At 30.8% G+C, this 17,770-nt stretch overlaps 2 protein-coding genes and 1 pseudogene across 5 annotated transcripts; all 3 read right to left on the bottom strand.

The window, feature by feature from the left end:
* Positions 1–147: 147 nt before the first annotated feature.
* Positions 148–6,862, bottom strand: LOC145946322 (nardilysin-like). Of its 2 annotated transcripts, none has more exons than XM_083055887.1 (14): positions 6,536–6,862; positions 5,874–5,965; positions 5,471–5,712; positions 5,246–5,359; positions 4,979–5,174; positions 4,658–4,863; positions 4,401–4,571; positions 3,845–4,188; positions 3,209–3,706; positions 2,611–2,761; positions 2,405–2,538; positions 1,859–2,237; positions 1,179–1,665; positions 148–379 (listed from the first exon to the last, which is right to left on the bottom strand). In XM_083055887.1, exons 1-14 carry the CDS (start codon positions 6,844–6,846, stop codon positions 210–212), a joined length of 3,495 nt encoding a protein of 1,164 aa, XP_082912013.1. In that variant the 5' UTR covers positions 6,847–6,862; the 3' UTR covers positions 148–209. The 2 variants fall into 2 exon arrangements, with proteins under 2 accessions (XP_082912013.1, XP_082912014.1); XM_083055888.1 differs by having other exon boundaries at positions 5,501–5,712.
* An 810-nt stretch (positions 6,863–7,672) lies between these two features.
* On the bottom strand, positions 7,673–13,742 carry LOC145946067 (nardilysin-like; annotated as a pseudogene). Its single transcript, XR_014426974.1, has 14 exons — positions 13,463–13,742; positions 12,748–12,839; positions 12,405–12,589; positions 12,188–12,301; positions 11,915–12,110; positions 11,644–11,849; positions 11,399–11,569; positions 10,676–11,025; positions 10,066–10,548; positions 9,487–9,640; positions 9,297–9,430; positions 8,771–9,152; positions 8,094–8,565; positions 7,673–7,903 (listed from the first exon to the last, which is right to left on the bottom strand). The product of XR_014426974.1 is annotated as a nardilysin-like (transcript).
* On the bottom strand, positions 13,742–15,249 carry LOC145946066 (actin-related protein 8-like). Of its 2 annotated transcripts, none has more exons than XM_083055465.1 (4): positions 14,950–15,249; positions 14,657–14,824; positions 14,329–14,593; positions 13,742–13,982 (listed from the first exon to the last, which is right to left on the bottom strand). In XM_083055465.1, exons 1-3 carry the CDS (start codon positions 14,971–14,973, stop codon positions 14,402–14,404), a joined length of 384 nt encoding a protein of 127 aa, XP_082911591.1. In that variant the 5' UTR covers positions 14,974–15,249; the 3' UTR covers positions 13,742–13,982; positions 14,329–14,401. The 2 variants fall into 2 exon arrangements, with proteins under 2 accessions (XP_082911591.1, XP_082911592.1); XM_083055466.1 differs by having other exon boundaries at positions 14,329–14,587.
* Positions 15,250–17,770: the final 2,521 nt, after the last annotated feature.

Raw genomic sequence — 17,770 nt, 5'->3', positions numbered from 1 at the left:
AATAAATATAAAAGCCTGAAGATTTATCAATTTGCAAGAAATCGCGCGCATTTCATAATATATTCTTATTTAATCGTGCTATATCGTTTATTACATGCTAGAGCTAGTGTTAAATTGAAGCTTTCGATAAATAAAAAAGTATTAAAGTATCGAGACAATACGACGATTTATTATTTTATTATTATTAAATCGCTATCATTACTAGAACATCATTTATTCGGTCCTTTCAAAGGCTTAATCGTCCCTTCACTTACTGGATACACATAGAGAGTGTTCTTGTAAGCCTCCACATCAGTAATATGATAATCTTGCGTTTCTTCGTTCTGTTTGGTTATATATTCCAAGGAATATTCCGCCTTGTTACGATCCTCCACAATATCTGTAAATGGAAAATTATTTAGCACTTGAGTTGATTTTCTACAGAAATATTATAATAGAAGCATATAACTATTTGCAATTTTTAATTTTTTTTAAACTTTTCATTTTTGGAATCTCAGATTAATTATAATTATTTACACAAGTATAACACAATTATATAAGCATTCTATTATGCTACACTAATTTTCACATCGTAAGTGTGAATAAAGTACTAATACTCTTTTGCGCAACTAATCATGCTTACACGATTCGTCATAATATGATGCTCATATTCTTCGTCTGTTCGCGAATATTTTTACTTTCTTTCTCATTATAAAGTCATTCTCTCAATCATTTTTTCTCATATATTATTTGTCGATTTCTCAAACACTTCATGAGAAATCTCTACTACTTATATTTATTTCGACGTGCGATTGTTCTTTCAAATATATCACTTCAAATTCGCATTATTACACTCTGCATTCTCGTGTACATAGTATAATAAGAAGCTAGAAATGATAGCATTCAGCAAAAAAGATAAAAACGTAAGAATTATTATCATAGATGTGCAAGTATAGATTGTGCCAATTTCTTGATCATTATTATATATGCATAATTAGAAAGAGAATGCAAAAAGTATATTTTTATCTCTTCAACTTGATTCATAAAAATTTTTACAAAAAATAAGAGACAAAAGGGTCTCTTAAATTGCACGCTTGATTGGGAATCTATACTTCATACATTTATGATTATTATTCATTCGCATAGACATACATCAAAACGAGACAGAGAAACATCGACAAGGATTATCATCAACTCACTGTTCGTTTCGTCGACTGTGCCTTCCTTCGGGTTTCTTCCTACCACGTGAATACTCAGTTTTCTAAAGTTACTTCCGTTCGACGTGTGGTTCTTAACCCACTCTCTCAGATAATTGAGCTTGATGTCTTTTATCGCAGGCACCTCTCTCTCGAGTTTGTCGAACATGTATCGCCACAATGTGATCTCGTCCCAGTTTCTCATAACTTCCTCGTGCAGATCGATATCGACGCACAGCTTCACTTTTATCAACGCCTGTTTGACATCATCCAGATCATCTTCCGTAAATTCTTTCAAAATCTTATTAAATGATTTCAAGAAGTTTTCGATCCGTTGATCCACGTGCTCGGTCGTGTACTTGTCCGCCTGAGTTTGAATCGTAATATTATATCCCACAACTCCGTGGACGAATTTGCAAAAGGAAAAGACGTTGTAGCCGAGCTGCTCCTTAGTTCTGAGCTGATTAAACAGCGGTTCCTCCATTATCATCTGAAATAATCACATTGGACGTGATGTTGAGCGAATAAAACTGAACGCAAAAGTTGAAATGTAAAATGCAAAAATAAAAATTTTTTACATACTCGATTAACTATATTTGGAATACAAATGAGATACGAATAAATGTGAGGATTCTGCACGTGTTTTAAGTATAACTGTGAAATGATAGGATTTATCCACTTACCATAAGTAAATCGAGCAACACCGATAACTCGATTGACGTGAGTCCAGACTGATAGTAATTCGACACCATAGAATTCGCGTCGGTTTTGTTCATGTTTCTCAATTTGCAATAATATGTGCCCAGGGGTATCTGCATGATTCTTATGTCCGGTAACATACTCAAGGACAGCGGCTTGCAGTTAATTATTTTGATGCATTGTTGCACGTTCTCGAGCGCGGCCTCTTGAGTCATGTTGCCTTGCACAAGGCACTGAATATAGAAACGATCATTGAAGGCCTTGATAAAGTTTTGGAACTCTTCGAAATTGACGTTGCGTAGAAGGGTATGCAAGTCGATGCTCGTGTAATAGACGTACTTGAGTAAATACAACTGTACTTCCCTGCAAAAAAAATACGGAAATTAGAATACAGATATACAGAATCGCGCGTGTTAGCGATTAATTAAATATATAATTCGATATAATTTATTTTACAATGTATAATTAATTGTTTTATTCGATTATTCAATTATTCACTGTGACAGTCATGCTAGATAACGAATAGATACCTGACGAGTCTCTTGGGTTTAATAAATGTGTTGTAGAATGTCTTGAGCTGCTGCTCCTTCAAAATTTCGAATAACTCCTTCGTAATAAGATTTGGGTAGTCCACCATATATTTCACGACAGTGAATAGTAAAAGCTGCGCAATGTAAGAATATAGATATAGAGTTTGTATCTATAATTCAAATATCTTCTGGGAAAAAAAACTTACCGGCAGTTTCTCGTTAAATCCATTCAACATTATTTGGATACCCCTCTCGGTGACAGTAGTCGAAAAATTATATCCGGTCGTTAATGCTGGATATATTTCTTCGACCAACAACAGTTTTAGTGCATTGCAGTACAAATCCATAAGAGCTGCACTGAGATATCATTAATGTGAATGTTTTCTTTTTAATGAAAGATGTGTGTGTGTGCAAATAAATATATATACAAATCATAACATTTAAATATATACATATAGGTATATTAAAAAGGAATCTCTCGAAATATGCATGCTCAACTACAATTTTTATTATTTTTCGATCAATTTAGAGAGAATGTCGCGACAGTACCAAGTTTTCAAATTATAGAAAATTGAAAGCAAAACATTTGGAGCACAAATAATTCTACATTTAATTAAAGATTTTAATTTTTCAGAGCTATTTGATTAAAAATGCCATTATCGATATATTAATAAAAGAATCGTGAAAAATGATAATCCTGCAAAGTATCCTCGATAGTGAAATATTAGTCTAATTAATTATTAATTTAAAATATTACAAAAACTATGTATATTCCATACTCTTACAGCTTCCATTGTTACTTACTTCTCTGCCGATTGAAGTCTCAGTGGAGATACGAAATGGAAATGCATGTAACATTCAGGCAGCCGGAACTTGGTATCCGGACGATACCAAATCTCGGAGATGGTGTCGCTGTGTATTTTCACAGGAAATTTCGGCACGTCGGCTGGCGTCGGTATCAAGGTAAAGTCACTGATGAGGTATGTGTTCGGAGACGGCAAGTGAAAATCTGGCAACGGTTTGATGATTTTCCAGCGCTCGATCCATTCCAGCGGTATTTCAACGTCCGTGTACCTAGTTTTGAACCACGGCTCGACCTTGTCTAATTCTGTGTTAAATTTTCCATTGAAGATCATGATGTTCATATTTTCCGGCTTCAGGTAGTCCAGACACTTTTTTATGGCTTCTGAATCGTACTCGAAGTAAAGCTCGGTTCCAGTTAAATAATCGCACGGCGGATAAAAATGCATACTTTCGCATAAATCCTCCACATATTCTATCGGATCCTGCTCATTGGCAAATCTACAAAGAAAAATCTATGTATAGTTACTTAACAAAGTCATGTATCACAATTTGACACCTCCCTATCGCGGTTTCTCTTTCAAAATCAACTAATTATATTCTTATTAGTATTCGTTTCTATTTTTAAGATTCCTTTACCTAAAATTAGTTTCTTCGATCTTATAGATATCGTCGTAAATCCTCTTCTGCGGGCCTTCCAATTTTAATAAATTGATAAAAGAAAATACCGCATCCAGCACTTCTTCAAAGTGTTTCTGCCCTTCATCCGTGAGAATCACGTTGAGTTTGAATAAAGAATACATAGAGCTGTGCTCGAAACCACTCTCGCTATTGCCACTGAATACATCAATGACCCACATTTTCCTACGTAGGTAACTGATTAAGGAACCTTTCCCTTCATGCCCGATGATCCACGAAACATATTGATGTGGTTTACTTTTATAGAAATCAAGCAGCGAAGGCATCACCCATGTTATGTCTAACTGCAAAATGCAATCTCGATGTAACATATAAATTTTTATAGAATATGAAGATTGATACTCATTCTAATTGCATATTCTATTTGGCTTACATAATAATTAATAAATAGATGTATGAATATATATGCAATATTACAAAGCAAAGATATAAAGTCAATAGATATTCCATGTATGACTTGGTATTATCATAAAAATCATTTTTTACTCTTACGTACTTGGCTAATATCTTTGATGGGTTTTATTTTGTATATTCTTCGGAAAGCAGGAGTATCGAAAGAAATGCCGCCTTTAAATTCGGTAAAGTCATCCAGTGGCAGTTCGTTGTTCGGCACATCAGCGAAGTACGTCATGACGTACTCTTCTAGGGTATCCAGCGACAATCTCGCCTGCAAACAGACGTTGTTGTAAATTAGCGGCGTTTGATTAAATTATTTATTGATCTTTGTCTTAATTTCAACGAAGCGAACTCTACCTGTATAGTCAGTTTCATTCTGTGGGCGCTGTAATGGCGTTCTTTAAACTTGTGCAGCTCTTCGTATAGCTTGTCATCGTCCACATTGTCGCGCAATGTTATCAAATTGCCCCAAACAAACTTGCTAGCTGGATGACCATCTCGTGCGAAAGAGGAGAACAATTGTTCCTTTCTATTGTCGTCATAAGGCAAGGCTGACTGAAATTCTATAAGAAAATGTATCGATATATAAGAAAATTATCGATTTTGCAAAGTACGACAGTTTTGTTTATATGTACAATTATAATATGTATAGTATGTAATAATTATAATAATATGTACCGCTTTCCACGGCTTCTCGTTCGCGCGTGATGGCGTCTTTCCTCATCAAGGGCTTAATAAAAAATTGAGCGAAACGATCGAGAGCTTTTACCAGATGCTTCTCCTGGACATCAAAGTAAAACGTTGTATGCTCGCAATCCGTCTCGGCGTTGGACGAGCCGCCGCGCTTGCTGAGATACGCGTCGAAATCATTTTCCTGCAAATAAAATGTTACGTGAGTTACGTGATTAAATGCACGATTTTTTTCTAGTGAATCCAGTTTATTACTTCTGGAAATTTCTCTGATCCCATAAAAACCATATGCTCGAGGAAATGCGCCATGCCTGGAATTTCCGGTGGATCGCTAAAACTGCCTACTCCTACACATAAACCACACGCTGCCTGTTTAAACAAAAAAAAATATATATACATATATATATAACTAAACTCTAATTAAATAACTTATTATCATTAATAAATGAGATAAAAAAAAATATTTAAAAAAAAACATACTCTCTGATTTGTATAACGATCTATCAATACCATCTTTGTATGTCTCTTGATTTGTTTCCCTGATGATGATGAAAAACTGTCTTCATTTTCATGCATTTCATCTAAATCACTAAAATCTTCATCTTCATCCTCGATATCATCCCCCTCGCCATCATCTTCATCTTCCTCGTCACTTTCCTCGTCACTTTCATCATCTTCATCTTCATCACTATCCTCATCTTTGATTGCATTCTTGCTACTTGCTAGTCATTGATAAATAGCAAACATTATTTCTTCATATATATACCACAAATAATTATATTAGTTTCTTTTCCTATATTCACATTTATATTTTATACATGTATCTATTTAAATACTTAAATTTTTTCAAATTAATATGATTTAACCAATTTTAATTACTCACCTCTATCCTGATCAACATCTTGGAAAGCATTTGTTCTTGAATGTAAATCAGCTATTAGCAAAGCTGTCAAACCATTCTTTAATCTGATGGCTCTAAATTTGATAGACGTAATAATATTAGTGACAAAATAAGAATGTTTAATCAATATATCAGTAATTAAAAAATGTTTGGTTTGCCAAATACTTTGAAAAAACAAAAAAAAATGTAAATTTTGTATCAAATATACAAATTTACTCTCAAAAATATCTTTTAAAAAATAATACATGTATTTTTTCATCATTGATTAACATAAATTGGATATATCTTTATAGGTGATCTCAACAGCTTATTTTCACATTAGCATAACAATTTATCTAATAAAGTTGGAACAAAAAACACTACAAAAAAATATTATAAAATATTTTTTAAAAAGATCATTAAATGAGCTAATTGACTAAAATAACAGATAATGAAAATATGTGACAAAATATATAGCATGTAAAACGTTTTACATTATCAAGATAAAAAAATTTTAATTGCCTCCCCACAAAATAAGGATATTCCTTTCGCAAAATTATCGTTATTCTAGAAAGCCAAACGCAAGCGTGTCCTTCGCACAAAGCTGTATTTACTCGTCGAAAAAAGGGAAAAAAAACCATGTTCTAAATATCCTATTGTCTAACCTATATTCCTTCGTATCGTTCTCCGATTTCACAGGCGTGTCCAGGTACTCGACTCGAGGACATTTTTTGTCGCTGGCTGTTTGATTTGTCTCCGGCATTATGTCGGAGTGCAAAGGATCAGGACTGAGGTTAGATCGACGTGCGGAATACGATGCGAACGAGGAAGTCACGACAGGATCTCGATTTGCTTTCGATTTCCTCTCCGGTGGATTTCGCACGTGCTCCTTCGGCACCTTAGTTGATAGACACACGTGTTTTCTCCCGCATCTGACACCAATCTGCCGTAGAAAGAGGGAGAGACCACGTGTCATACAGAACAACGTGTGGCGACATTTTGAGAAAGTGATCAAGAGATAACAAATCTCTCTGATTGGTTATTGGTTCTGCCATATTGTTCTTATAATTTCAAAAATAAAGAGAATTTCATAATAAAAACTTTAGCTTTATTTATTTTATATATATATATATATATATATATATATATATAGAGAGAGAAATTTTATTTAAATTAAAGATAAAAAATAAAAGAACTTGATCAAGATTTTCTTTCAGCATATATCTTATAATTAATATTACAGAATCATGACTAATTTCATTTTCGATTTTTTACTTTCTGATAATGCAAAGCAAATAGAAATATAAACGATATTATAATATATAAACGATGTTATACAAAAAAAAACTCGGAAACTATATTTCTTTTAATTTCAGACAAGACATTTATTAATACATATATATGTAAAATATATTTATAATATAAAATATATATATAATATATAACATATATAATATAAAATATAATATATGTTATGTATAATATTATATATAATAGAATATTTTCTGACATTATATATGAATAGATATTTATCATTATATATAATAGAATATTTTCTGACATATATATGAATACATGTTTTTGTTTTATTTATTGTTGCACCGAAAATGGAAAATACACCGATAACACTCATCATGAATGTTGCTAATCAAAAGAAACGTAAGAGCCTAAAAGTTTGCAAAGAATCGCTCGCATTTTATATTATAATATGTTCTCATTCGATCGAGTCATGTTGTTCATTATATACGAGGGCTAATTAAATAGTTAAATAAAAGTTTTTGATAAATAGAAAAATATCAAAGTATGAAGGCAATATGATTTATTATTTTAAAAAGGCTAAATTTATATCGTTATTAAATTATCATTTATGGAAAGCAAAATTTGATTACGAGGAAAGTCCTCATCTATTGGATATATACAGAGATCTTTCTTGTAATCTTCCACATCAGTAATATAACAATCTTGCATTTCTTTGGACTGCTTAGTTATATATTCCAAGGAATACTGCGTCATGTTGCAATCTTCCGCAATATCTATAAAAATTATTTAGCACACTTACATTCTCTTAATTTTCATAAAAAAAAGAGACAAAAGAGTCTTCCAAATTGCATGCTTGATTGAGAACTATGCGATCTATACTTCATATCTCTATGATTATTTATTCGCATAGACATACTTCAAAACAAGACAGAGAAGCATTGACAAGGATTATCATTAACTCACTGATCGCTTTGTTAACTGTGCTCTCCTTCGGATTTCTTCCCACCACGTGAATATTCAATTTTCTAATGTTACTTCCATTCAACATGTGCTTCGCAAACCACTCTTTCAGATCGTTGAGCTTGATGTCCTTTATCGCAAGCATTTCTCTCTCGAATCTGTCGAACATATATCGTCCCCTCTTGATCTCGTCCCAGTTTTTTCTAACTTCCATCTGCAGATCGACATTGCACTGATATATTTTTTCCTTGATATCATCCAGATCCTTCTCCGACATTTCTTCCAAAACCTTATTAAATAATTTCAAGAAGTTTTCGATCCGTTGATCTATGTGCTCTGTCGTGTACTTGTCGGCCTGAGTTTGAACCGTAATACTATATCCCACAACTCCCCAATAGTTTACACTGTAGCAATTGATTTCGCCAAGTTGCTCCTTATGTTTGAGCTGATTAAACAACGGTTTCTTCATTATAATCTGAAATAATCACATGTGAACGTGATGTTGAGCGAATAAAACTGAACACAAAAATTGAAATGTAAAATGCAAAAATAAAAATGTTTAAATACACCGATTGATCATATTGACTTGGAATAGTGTACAAATAAGTACGAATAAATACGAGGATTCTTCACATGTTTCAAGAATAAATAATGTGAAATGATGGGATTTATCCACTTACACGCAGTAAATTAAGCAACATCGATAACTTAATCGATGCGACTCCAGCCTGATAATATTTTAACACTATGGAATTCACATTGATTCTGTTCATGTTTCTCAGCTTGAAATAATTCGGGCCCAGAGGTAACTGCACGATTCTTATCTGCAGTGGATGCATATTCGGAAGCAGCGACTTGCAGTTGATTATTTTGATGCATTCTCGCACGATCTTGATTACCATACGTGATGTCAAGTTGCCCTGCGCAAAACACTGAATGTAGAAATGATCGTTGAAGGACTTGACAAAGTTTCGGAACTCTTCAAAATTGACGTTGCGTAGAGCAGTGTACATGTCGACGTACGTATAATGAACAAGCTTGAGTATATGCATTTTCACATCCCTGCGAAAGAATACAGTATCAGAATCGCGAGTGTTACAGATAAAATTAAATTAATAATTCGATTTAATTCATTTTACAATGTAAAATTAATTGTTCTTTAATTATTCAAGAATTGCGACATTATGCTAGATAAAATATAGATACCAGACGAGTTTACTGGGTACTATAAATGTGTTGTGCAATTTTCTGAGCTCCTGCCTCTTCATAACTTCGAATAACTTCTGCGTAACACGATTCGGATAGTCCACCATGTACTTCACGACAGTGAATAGCAAGAGCTGTAAGAATATAAATATAGTATATCTATAATTTAGATAATCTAAAAAAAATTTACCATCAGTTTCTCTCTATATCCTTCCAACTTTATTTGGATACCCTTCTCAGTGACAATGAACTCATCAATATTAAATCCGGCCATTCTTGCTAAACATATTTCTTCAAGCAATAATTGTTGTAATGCTGCGCAGTACAAGTTCGTGAGTGCTGCACTGAAATATCATTAATATGAATGTTTTTTTTTTTTTTAACAAAAGATGCAAATAATAAACACATAAACATTATAACATTTAAACATTAAATGCAATAAAGAGATATATATATATATATATATATATATATATATATATATGATTATAATAATATAGATATAAGATTATAATTATATATTTAATTCTGTGATATAATTAAATAACAGAATGCTATTATTTGCTCGAATTAAAAATTTTAATTTTTCAGAACCACTAGATTGGAAATACCATTATCAACATATTAATGAAAAAGTCGTGAGAAATTGATAATCCTTCAAAGTATCTTCAATGGCGAAATATTTGTCTAGTTAGTTATTAATTCAGAATATTGAAAAACTATGCATATTCCACTATTGCATACTATTACAGTTTCCATTGTTACTTACTTCTTTGGCGATTGAAAAATTACAGAAGAGATGAAATGGAAATACATTAAACAGTTGGGCTTAGGATACGGACAAAACCAAATCTCGGATATTGTGTCGCTGTATATTTTCACAGGAAATTTCGGAATGTCTATCGGCATCGGTACCAAGGTAAAGTCGCTGATGAAGTATTTGTTCCATAACGGCAAATAAAAATCTGGCAACGGTTCGATACTTTTCCAGCGCTCGATCCATTCTTGCGGTATTTCGATATCTGTATACCTAATATTGAACCACGGCTCGATCTTATCTAACTTCACGTTAAATTTTCTGCTTAAGATCATAATGTTTGCGTTTTGCGGCTTCAGATAGTTCAAGCACGCTTGTAAGGCTTCTAGATTATACTTGTAAAGCTCATTTCCAATTATATAGTGTTGAGGTGGATAATGATGCATATTCTTGCACAAATCTTCTAAATAATACTTTGCCGAATTCCTGGCGTCCCTACAAAAAAAACCTATAGTCACTTAACGAAGTCATATATCACATTTTGATATTTCTCTCTCTCTCTCTCGCGGTTTTTTCTTCCGAAATCAACTAAATTAGTATTCTATCTTTGAGATTCCTTTACATGAAATTTATATAGTCGGTCTTAAATCTTTCATCGTAAATTTTCTTCTGCGTGTCTAGCATTCTCAAAAAATTGATAAAAGAAAATATCGCATCCAGCACTTCCTCAAAGTGTGCCTGACCTTCGTCCGTAAGCTGCAAGGTGAGCTTCAATAATGTATACATCGAATTATGCTCGAAATCATAATCGTTATAGTTTAATGTATCAAGCATGCCCTCCCACATTTTTTTACGCAGGTACTTATTTAGGAAATATTCCTGCGCATAGTCTATAAAACGCGTGATGAAATGATGCGGCGATTTACTTTTATCGAAATCACATATCGAAGGCATCGCCCATGTTATTTGTAACTGCAAAATGCAATTTCAATGTTACATATTAATTTTTATAGAATACAAAAATTAATATACTCATTCTGTTTGGTTTATATAGTAATGCTAATTATATAGTAATAAAACAAAGATAATAAAGCATTTAATAATTTTAGCAGTAATTCACTAAGTCAATGGAAATATGTCACAAATTACGATATTTAATATTTATTATTTAATTACAAAATTTAATATTTTTATCCAGAATTAATCATTGAAATATTATTTCTCAATCGATTTTCCTCCAAAAAGATATAACTTCGAATCCACAAATAAATACTTTTCCACGTATGGCTTAGTATTACCACAAAGATCATTAATTTGTAACATCAGTATTTTATGGTTAACATACTTTGTTAATATCTTTGATGGATTTAATCATATATATTTTTCGAAAGGCAGGAGTATTGAAAGAAATGCCACCTTTGAACTCGGTAAAGTCATCCGGTGGCAGTCCGTTGTTCGGCATCGAAGCGAAGTACGTCGTAACAAGCTTCTCCAGAGTATCTAGCGACAAGCTCGCCTGCAAACATACATTGTTTGGCGTTTGATTCAATAATTTAATCTTTGTCATGGTTTCAATGAACCGAAATTTACCTGTATAGCCAGTTTCATTCTGTGGGCGCTATAATGGCGTTCTTTAAACTTGTGCAATTCTTCGTATAGCTTGTCGTCGTCCACATTGTCGCGCAATGTTATCAAATTGCCCCAGACGAACTTGCTGGCTGGATGACCAGCTTGCGCGAAAAAAGAGAGCATTTGATTCTTTCTATTGTCGTCGTCAGAAAAGACCAACTGAAAATCTATAAGAAGATTTATCGATTCTACCAAGTACGACTGCTGTTATTACAATAATAATAATATATACTGCTTTCCACGGCTTCTCGTTTATGTTTCATGGCGTCTTTTTTCAGCAAGGGTTTAATAAAAATTTGGGCAAAACGATCAAGAGTTGGTAACAGGTGCTTCTCCGGGACATCATAGTAAAATGTCGTATACTCGCAATACGTGCAGGCGTTGACATAGCCGTCGTACTTATTGATAAATGTGCAAAAATTATTTTCCTGCAAATAAAATAGTACTTGGGTAATAAAATGCAATAAACGAATCTCCTTATAGTGGATCCACCAGGGTTTATTACTTGCGAATATTTCTCTGATCCCCAAAAAACCATATGCTCGAAGAGACGTGCCATGCCTGGAATTTCCGGTGGATCGCTAAAACTACCTACTCCCACGCATAACCCACATTGTGCCTGTTAAAAAAAAATATATATATATATAGACATATTCAAATCATATAATTTATTATCGTCAATAAATGAGATAAATCATATTAGAAAAAAAAAAAAAACATACTCGCTGATTTGTATAACGATCTAGCAATTCCCTCTTTGTATCTCTTTTGATTTTCTTAGATGGTGGAGAACCATATTCTTCGTCAGACTTATTTGTATCTTCACCCCCTTTTTTTTCGTCATATTGTTTATCAAAATCTTGATTACTATTATTATATTTGGTTTCATCTTCACTACTTGCTGTAGCTATAATGATAAATAACAAATATTACACATCTTCATATATATAATATACCACAAATAATTATATTAATATTTTTTCTATAGTACACATTGTTTATTTTATGTATTATCTACTTAAATTTTTCAAATTGATATAATTTGAAACCATCTTTGATATTCACCTTTATTCTGGTCATTATTTTGGGAAGCACATGTTTCTGAATGCATATCAGCTATTAGCAAAGCTGTCAAACCATTTTGTAATCTGATGACTCTAAAATTGATAGACATAATAATATTGACAGAATAAGAATGTCTAATCAATATATCAGTAATTAAAAAATGTTTGATTTACCAAATACTTTTAAGAAATAAAAAAATATATAAATTTCGTATCAAGTATCATCAAATGTAATCAAAACAAATATAATCTCAAAAATATATCTTTTAAAAAATAGTACATGTGTTTTTTTTTTATTATTTAAAATAAATTGTATTTATAGGTAGTTTTAAAGGTATTTCTATATTAACATAATTATATCTAAAAGCCATAATAATATTATAATGAAAAACACTATGAAGAAATTCCTCTTTTCAAAAAGGTCATTAAAATGAGTCAAGTGTTTGAAATAACAGATAATGAAAACATGTAAACAAAATATATAAAATGTAAAACGTTTTACAATCATTTAAAATTTTTAATAACATTTACGATGTACTTTAGATAAGATGACACATTATCAAGATAAAAAAAAATCATAATTCTTTCCGTAAAATAAAAATATTTCTCCGGAAAATTGTCATTATGCTAGAAAGCTAAACAGCATGTCCTTTGAAGCTGTATTTACTTATCGAAAAAAAGGAAAAAAAAAGAACGTGTTCCAAACATTGTCTGACCTATATTCCTTTGTGTCGTTCTCCGATTTCTTAGGTGTCTTCAGATAGTTGACTTGACAATGCTCATCGTCGCTGGCTGTATAATTCGTCTTCAGCATTATGTCGGAGCGCAAAAAGTCAGGATTAATGTTAGATCGACGTGCGGAATACGATCCGATCGAAGATTTACGGTAGAATGTCGATTTGCTTTCGAGTTCTTCTCCAATGGATTTCGCACGTGCCTGCTCGGCAGCTTAGTTGACAGAAACACGTGTTTTCTCTTACTTATCTGAAACCCCAATTAGCAAGAAAGAGGTGGAACTACCAATATATGTACCAATAATGACTGATCGACCAATGCCTTCTGATCAATGGTATTGCTATTGGTTTTCTATTGGCAGCGATCCAAATTAATCAACACTGATGAATCGATGCTCCCTAGCAAATAGTGCACAAATGTGCATTAGCCGCAGTTTTCTTTTGCATTTTTGATGAATAATTTAAAGAATAATCTTCCTTTATTCTTTTATGCTTTTAGTCTCTAAAACAGAAATCGAATTAAATTTAAATTCGTAATTAAATAATACGTAATTAAAATATTAACATGATTGACTGAACTTAAAGATTATATGAAGCGATATTGTTCTTATTTCTAAAGTTTTCATATAAATATTAGAAATATATTTTTAATGTTTATCTTTAGTTTATATAATTGATACTGTACTATATAAATTGTCTTACTTTCTATTCTTTTTTTACATAAATAATACTTTGTAGAAAAATTTTACATAATACTTTATATAAATATACTTGTTTGAAAAATGAATACTTATATAAAGAAGGAAAAAATATATAATTTCATTTTATAAGGGATGATAAAAAAATACCTGCAAGATATATGTCTCTGTTGTTTTGACTTTCTAACAACAAATGTTTTCTTCTGTAAACTTAACAACTATGTCACATGATAGTAGTTTTTGTCCATTTCATGTTACATGGAACGGAGATTTCTGGGTTGGATCTGCAATTAAAGGCTGCTATTTGCTGTGGTGGAGTTGCATACCTTCGACTTCCATCCGATTGTAAATAAAATTGTAAAATATGCGATATCTGCAGCCGAGACTCTTCCATTGCTTGTGTCAACTCCTTCATCTATAAAAAGCAATGTTAATAACAAAATCCTCTTATCATAATATCATACTTATTTATACTTACTGACATTACAGCTAGTGACAGAAAACTGTCTTTGTATTTTATTCCACTTGGCAAGCGTCTCCTTAACACTGCATATAACAATGTAACAGGCTTCAGATCAGAAGTATGATCCATACGAAGATATATACAGCCAGGATAAATAACAATGATAGTTTGTGCTTGGATTTGCTGAATAAACATTGATTATTATGCATATTTGAGAATAAACAAACAAAATATATAAAATATATCAATAAAATTCACAAATATTTATCTTCCTGTATATATTTTTAATAATATAAAAATGTAATTACTTCTGCTTCCTGATAAACCAGCATCTTCCCGTTATGCAATGTTACAATAATAATTAAAATCGCTTTGTTTTCAGTTTATTCTTCTTCTTTTATCATTATCAATCTTCTCTTGAGATAATAATTATTAATGACTACGTTCGTAGTGATACACGTTGTATTTTTTATTATTTTATTATATTGAATTTTTAACTTAAGAGAGGATCATCAACTTGTACAAATTATTTAATATTATTTAATTAATTTAAAACAGGTTATGTTTCCCATGTGTCGATCACGTGTCTTAATATGCTCGAAAAATCGTTTGAGTTAAGGGTCGGCAGGCGACACGGTGGAGACGCCTGTCGGCCGGCCGGGAACTACGGATTCGTTTATATAAGATTTTAGCCAAAATACTGAATGAATCCGATTAAATTTACGATATTTCTAATCAGTAGAATTGTCCGCAGCCCGCTAAAGAGCTATTTTTTGGAAAAAACGTAAAAATAAAATTTATAATAAATTTGGTGAAATACGCAGCTAGCAACGGGTAAGGTTGGGTTAGCCAGGAGTCCGTATTTAATTTATTATAAATTTTTCAGAGCAAAAATGCAAAATCCGACTCTTAGGCGGGCTGCTTTATTATATAAAGAATATATAAAAAAAATTTCATGAAGCTACGTGACTTCTTCGATGCAAAATCTTATATGAACGAATCTCACTAGATCTATATCTAAGAGCAGCTCATGGGGAATTTTCGTGGTAACATACTGACAAGAGTGACAAGGAGAGATTATCGCATTCTGTCTTTGTCTCTCTTGTATCACGAATATGACTAACAATGAGAAATAATCTTTTTAGAAATATGTATACCTATAATTTATAATTATATTATTTATTATATTTCTTTATTTTAGAAATATATACCCCGATAGGAAAACATTTTATGACAAAATCTAAATGAAATTTGAAATGCTGCAATTATGTATATATATATATATATATATATATATATATATATATATACACATATATATATAAAACAATACATGTAGAAAAGAATATATATTTGCACAATTTATCTCTAAATAGTTTTTCAGCAAAACAGTAGCGTTATGGCGAATCATCTAGATGAAATATTTACAAAATATAATTTGGAAAGAAATTACCTAATATAATTGATAAATATATTTGAGTTTTATTATTTTTAAAATATTTTATAAAATGAAGTAAATAAATATGTATATTTATTTATATAACAAAACATGACTGATATTCTTAAATAATATATAATATCTTAAATAATGTATCAAATACGCCATATATTTACTGAATATTAAATAAGCAGGGAGCTCTATTTCAATATAAGAATCAAAGGACATTGTAGAAGTTTATTTATTAAAACTTTTAATGAGAATGTCTTTATTGAAGATCTTATTGTAAAATAAAGATATAGGCTTCACTATTTTTAATTTTTATAGTAATATAATATTTTATATTTTAAGTTACAACAGAAGTTTTTTGTATATAATATGTGGATATACTTAAGAAGATCTGTTATTTGTTATAAATATTTAATTAAAGATTAAGATTCGTTAAATTTTTAATTAAAGAAAAAAGGCAAAGAGCAAATGCAAGTCATATTGCAAATGTTGGTGCATGAACAAATGGGACACATTTCAATACCAAATTAGATTTAATGATAACAATACTTTATTGTGCTTTTTTATCAATTACTATTGCACGATTTTATGCATTTCTGTAAAAAACAAAATCGTTAAATTGTGTCATAAGCTTTCTTTGTAAAAAAATAAGTGAATATTTATAATATATATAGTATCACGATCGTATATTCTAAAATTCTAAAATATTCACAGATCAATATAATCGTGTTTTATATCTAAAAATTAGCCAAACGGCATAGAGTTTATAATATACCGAAAAAGTTTAACATACAAGTTAATTCAAAACTATAGAATTTCCGTACAGTCAAAAAAATATTTGATATAAAAAAACATTGCCAATTATGGAATTCTAGTGAACTTACAAACTCTGATATATATAATCTTATTAAAAAAATTATAATTTAAAATAATTTTCAATTTAAAAACTATATATCTAAACGTGCATATAATTTTTATTTAACATTGACTTCTATATGATAAAAGATTAAATTGTTTTAATTAGTAAATTAGAATGTATTTTCTGAGCTATCAAATTTAAAAAACCGCTTAAAATATCCTATTATTTGGAATTATTTGGGATATAATATTATTTATAATACATGCAATTACAAATTTTGTAATTTTAATTATGATTACTATTTTCTACTAGCTTTAATTGCACGTACATTTTATAATGGGAGAATAAAAGAGAAATATTGTACATATATACAGTTTATAGATATACTTATTCTTACAAATATGTAATATTGTAATATAAAATAATAAATTCGCAAGATTGACAATATTGATTTAATATTTTTTAACATCGAGAATATTTCTCTCTTGATTTAGATAAATTATATTACTTGTCAAATATATATATATATATATATATATATATATATATATATATTAGAGTGGCGCTTATTTTGGATTTTATCGAATTCTTTCGCTCCCAGTTGTCTAATTCATCCCAAATGGCTAAAAAAAGATACCCATGAAACACGAGCTCTGTAGCTCAATATTAAAGGGTGCCACCGACCATCTATTTATTTATATTTAAATAACATGGGTTTTTGAGTAACTTTTAGCTGTGATTTTTTTGAGAGGTAAAAAAAAATTGTAAAAATTTAAATCCTATGCGAATTGTTTAGGTATTTGACATACTTTCAGCAAGAATT

Source organism: Prenolepis imparis, unplaced genomic scaffold (assembly GCF_030444845.1).
Source record: "Prenolepis imparis isolate NDT839.2.m4 unplaced genomic scaffold, iyPreImpa1.0 SCAF_15, whole genome shotgun sequence".
NCBI classification, from domain to species: Eukaryota; Metazoa; Arthropoda; class Insecta; order Hymenoptera; family Formicidae; genus Prenolepis; species Prenolepis imparis.
This window is presented reverse-complemented; position numbering and strand designations above follow the sequence as displayed.